Source organism: Vipera ursinii, assembly GCF_947247035.1.
Source record: "Vipera ursinii genome assembly, chromosome: Z".
NCBI lineage: Eukaryota > Metazoa > Chordata > Lepidosauria > Squamata > Viperidae > Vipera > Vipera ursinii.
This window is the reverse complement of record NC_139517.1, coordinates 65557098-65562484: the sequence shown is the minus strand read 5'-3', so window position 1 is coordinate 65562484 and position 5387 is coordinate 65557098. Positions and strand designations below refer to the sequence as shown.

General features: G+C 34.4%; 1 protein-coding gene across 1 annotated transcript; it reads right to left on the bottom strand.

The window, feature by feature from the left end:
• Positions 1-4897, bottom strand: COA1 (cytochrome c oxidase assembly factor 1). The gene is made up of 3 exons (XM_083378326.1): positions 4496-4897; positions 2752-2828; positions 1-2133 (listed from the first exon to the last, which is right to left on the bottom strand). The coding sequence occupies exons 1-3, from the start codon at positions 4829-4831 to the stop codon at positions 2046-2048; spliced, it is 501 nt and encodes a 166-aa protein (XP_083234452.1). The 5' UTR covers positions 4832-4897; the 3' UTR covers positions 1-2045.
• Positions 4898-5387: the final 490 nt, after the last annotated feature.

Genomic DNA, 5387 nt, shown 5'->3' with positions numbered 1-5387 from the left:
TATAATGACACTGAAAAAGTAACTTATGACTGTTTTTCACGTGACCATTGCAGCATCCCTATGGTCACATAATCAAAATTTGGATGCTTGTCAACTGGTTCATATTCACAATGGTTTCAATATCCCAGGGTCATTTGATCTGGTTTTGTGACCTTCTGACAAGCAAAGTCAATGGTGAAGTTAGATTCACTTAACAACTGTGTTATAACTTAACTGCAGTGATTCATTTAACAGCTGTGGCAAGAAAGGTTGTTAAATGGGTAAAATTTACTTAGCTGCTTAGCAACAGAAATTTTGGGCTGTACATTGTATGATGCATAACTACTCAGAATGTATTTATTAAACATATTTCTATTTCACCACAATCCCAAAAATGCTGTTAATGGTAGATAGGGTTGGACTTGAACCTCTCCTGAAAAGTGAGAAACCTTTCAGAATAATTTTTTTATTAATATATTCTATGACTTTATTAGGCATTCAAAATCTTAATTCATATTATTATAGTAAATCCTGCCTATTAATTGTGGAAGAGGGATACAGATGAAAATATAGCAACTGAATACTGCTACAGTGGTGCTAGGAGCACCAAAGCAATTGATTGAAGGACTGAACAATAACATCACCATTGCCTGGGGAGCACCCAGTTGGGGACTCTTTCATGTACCCATTAAGATGCCCACTGATGTGGTACCCATCTATCTACTTGCAGTTGCCAATTTACGAATTGCTGGGTCAGCAGAAGCTGGAGCATATGATGGGAACTCACCTAACCTCATGTCAGCAATGGGTTGCAAACACAAGCCTGCTAATTGTTAGCACACGTCCTAATCAGGTGAGCCACTGCACTCCTAGCATTTGAATAGCTTTTTTTAAAAAAATTATGAACCATACACCATACTATATTTCAAAAATTCATGCCTATTCTTTGACTGTACAGTGCATTGCAGTGTTGAAGACAGTAGCATTTATTTATTTTTAATTATTTATTTTTATTTGTTAGATTTGTATACTCCCTTCAAGAGCTCAAGGCAATATATACAGCACAGTCTCCTCCAGTTTTTCTACATTACATTTGTGTGAAGCAGGTTGGGCTGAAATAGCTTGATGGCCCAAAATTATTCAATGAGTTTCCATGGTTGAGTCTCCTGCTCTAACACATTGCCTGCTAAACCACTCTGGCTCATTTATAAGACACCTGAAATCAAAAATTATTAGAGAAAACATTTTGGATCTTACAAAAATATATGAGTACAGCACTTTTTGGCTACTAATTAAAGCAGTCATTCCTTTTTCAAGCTGCCACATGAGAAAAATACACAACAATTTTAATATCCTGTCTCAGTAATATGATTTAGTATCTTTTTTCAGGCTCCCAGAGAACACCACAGAAAATCATAGTTGCTTTAATGAATAGTAGACAGGTGCTGTGCTCAGGCAAAGTATGAAACATTAATCTCAAATTATTTTTAAGTATTCACAGCCCTAATGTGGAATACATGTGGAATACATGTAAATTATTTTAAAACCATTCAGTATATAAAAATCCAAGCCAATTAAAATCTAAGTATGCCTTTATATGCCTTCACCTGCTTTAGTCTAAACCCCAGAGTCAGTTAAGCAGTGTAACTATGTGGCAGCCAGGAAGTGTACCTCCTCAGTGATGGCTCCTGCCCATTGGAATTATATAGCCCCTGCACAGCTTCTACCCTTTTGACTTTCTGCAAATTGTTAAGTACTTGGTTGCAAGGATGATGGTCAACTTCATCCCCATGGGGTTTTTTTATTGTGTCTTCTGTACAGCTACATTCTTCTCACTAACATATGTAATCTTATTTTACATTTCTTTTACATTTGTAATTGTAAGCCATTCAATGTAGTTCTGAAGGCAAGCAGCCTTAAACTTTAAATAATAAATGATTTATATGTTTTGGATGTCCATTAGAATGTTTATGGAATTTCAATATACCGGTACTAATACAAATATAATAATATTAAAATGATGATGATGGATGACAACAACAACTCAGTTCTATATATTACATCTTTTATCTAGAAACAGTCTTCATAGAAGAAAGATACACTGGAATTCTGTCGCCATTGCAGAGCTGTAGCGTGACTTCCTGTAGACTCCAGCTAACACAAAAATTTGTTAGAAATTATATAACTGAACATGGTAGAAATATAATAGTTAATCTAGAATAATTCATTGCTGCAATCCTCCCAATACATCATTTGTTTTAGGTCATTTAGGTAAATACTATTAAGGATAAGCCATTAATTTTATAGAAAAGCTTTAAATTGTTGATAATCCTAATGAATTAATATTTTTTAAAAAAATACTTATTTGTATCACCCAATCTGGTTCCCAATGGATAAATTCCTACTATCTGAGGAAACTATACAGTCTAGATGCAAATCAGTGAGAACCTATGTTAGTAGATAGATGTAGTAGACCACTACATGAAACACTTTTGGAAGTCTATATTAGCAATCCAATTAACAACAGGTCTTTATTTACATCAGCATTTTGCACTGGTGGATATAGAAATAGATTGCAAGATATACACAGTTCTGAACTTTATCAGTTTCATTACCCATTTTTTAATCAAACTGCAATACCTCTTCTAAAGCTATTAAATATAGTACATTATTTAATGTAGAATAACTATTATACATAGTATGATTGTTCAAATATCCAATATTTTTGTTCAAATATCCAATATTTTTTAAACACTATCTTTTAAAACTTACCTGTTGAGAGAAAAATCCATTTCTGAAATAACATGAAGATAACCGCCTGATTTTTTTCCAGATATTGGTATTTTTACCTATAAAACAAATCCTTTTGGTGAACTTTCACAAATGTGAATCCTTTTGAAGTTAACATTCTTAATTCAGATTTAAATGCAGTGTCTGAAAAGTCTTAAGCAAAAGTTATCTTCATTCAATCTGATTTAATACACAGGCGCTTCTTTATACATGTACACACTGAGTTTATACGCACACTAATTCTTTAGCTGGCTGAACTATAAATTCTATCTATCTATCTATCTATCTATCTATCTATCTATCTATCTATCTATCTATCTATCTATCTATCTATCTATCCTTTCCCATTTTTCACTATAATACCCCAAAATGGAGTACTTTTCATGACTGCAGTGAGGACTTCCAATTCTACAAAATCTGTATAGATAGTCCTTCACTTAATAAACATTCATTTAGCAACTGTTTAAAGTTATAATGGCACTGAAAAAGGTGACTTATCACTGGTTTTCACACGTACAACTGTTGCAGCATCCTTATGGTCACATAATCAAAATTTGAGTGCTTGGCAACCAATGTGTATTTAAGATATTGCAGCATTCCAGGGTCATGTGATTGCCTTTACAACCTTCTTAGCTGGCTTCTGACAAGCAAAGTCAATGGGGGAAGCCAAATTCATTTAACAGTGATTTGCTTAACATCCAAGACAAAAAAGGTCATAAAATCAGGCGCAATTCACTTAACAACCCCCTTACTGATTCTGATTCCAACTGCAGTCATAAATGGAAGACTATATGAAGTTTTTTTTAATCTTTCAGATCAATGGTGGGAATTGTGTCTTCATCCAATTGTTTCCAAATGTTTAACAGCCATAATTAACACAGCTGATAGGGAGTTCAGAAGGATTTGGAGGAATAAAAATCCTCATTCTTGAATTCTGATCTAATCAAATCAGCACCTAATTCATCACATGGATATCTAGAGATATAGACAAAGAGGTTCTTCCCATTTGCAAATTATCCATCCACATCAGTTGAAGCCAAATTAGGCTTATATAGAATGAATCTATTGACTGAAGTCTACTCACATAATTCCTGAAACCTAAGAAGGATATCTTGCTATGAGATTTTTTTTAAAAAAAGAAATTAGTAGGGGACATAGGCCAGGATCTTTTAAATGCAAACATATATTCTACCACTGAGTGGTGAATCTCAGCACTGCTGCACTTCCAGTTCAGTTGTACCTAAAATCTTCCTTGTTAGATGGACAAGTTATGCTGAAAGAACCAATTTCATTTTCCTACAATTGCAAATGATTTTCATATACTTTGGTTATTATTGTTAATTTTCCAATCAAATTAATATCAACAGTGTTGAATCCAATGATTTGGGTCCTAGCCAAAGAATTAAAAGTCATGGTAGTACTGCCATAAAATGTATACTGTGCCAAGGTAATCTTTCGCAAATTTAGGGACAATAAAATCAATATGAGAGGTAATTTTTTATTACTACTATAACTACAAGTACTACTGTTTTAAATTACTGAATAATAGCTCAATAATAATTTCAAACTTTCAGGAATCCTGGAAATCTGGCTACTAGCATAGTGTCATTTTCTGCATTGACTTTAAAAACATCATATAAACCTAGTCAAACTGAAACTTTTTTGTTGTTGTCATGACTCCTGTTTCCTTACTTCCCCATCAGCTCTTAATGTATCTGCTAGTTACCTGCGCTGTTGACTTATCAACGTAGTTGCTCTTGTCTCTCAAGCTGATGTAGTGAACTTTCAGAGGGGGAGCACCAAGTGCTTCTAGGGCTAAGGGGTCTGCTTGAAGCTGATTAAGAGCATCCTTATAGTATTTTGTTCTAGAGAAAACCCCTGAATAAAAAAGCAAAAAAGAAAAACAGTAAAAAAAAAACCAGTTCCGGAGCTGAAGAAGCTTCTTAGATGAGAAGCGAAACTTTTTCAAGGAAAAACAAAGAAAGTCCAGTTGCCTCTTGAAAAAAGCACCTTTAGAACAACCATGACCTGAATGATTGAGAATCTCCGTAGACATTTCCATTTACAGATGCTAAAGGGGTGTCCTTTAAATATTAGGAAATCATTATGCATTGACCAAATGGGGTGTTCTTAATTGCTCACCCATCCCAAATGTGCAGGGCCTAAGTAAATAAGGATTAAACTGCTAACTTCCCAGCTTGGAATAGAGAATTCAAAAATCTCTGGGGAGCTAAAGTCACTGTTGCTAATCACATTCTTTCCATTTCAGGTCATTATTTCGTTGCCCTTTCTATCAAGAGTACCCTGTGCTGCTCTCTGCTTTAAAGTTGTTTATACATATGTATAGACTGGGAGATGACTCCCCAAGACTAAGACTCAAAGGCCTCTCAGAAGTCAGGCAGAGATAATTTAGATGTACCATATGGAAAAATTCCTCATTCGTGAAATGTCTCTTAAGAAATGAGGCAGGAACAAAGTACACCAGCATCAGAATTGGATTTTTGTTAATTTCCTCCACTATAACTAATGAAAAAGGAATGAATATAGCCTTGAAGAGCAACATTTAGCACAAATGTAGATCCATGAGGTTCAGTTAACCTGACTTGACTGGTTGAGCA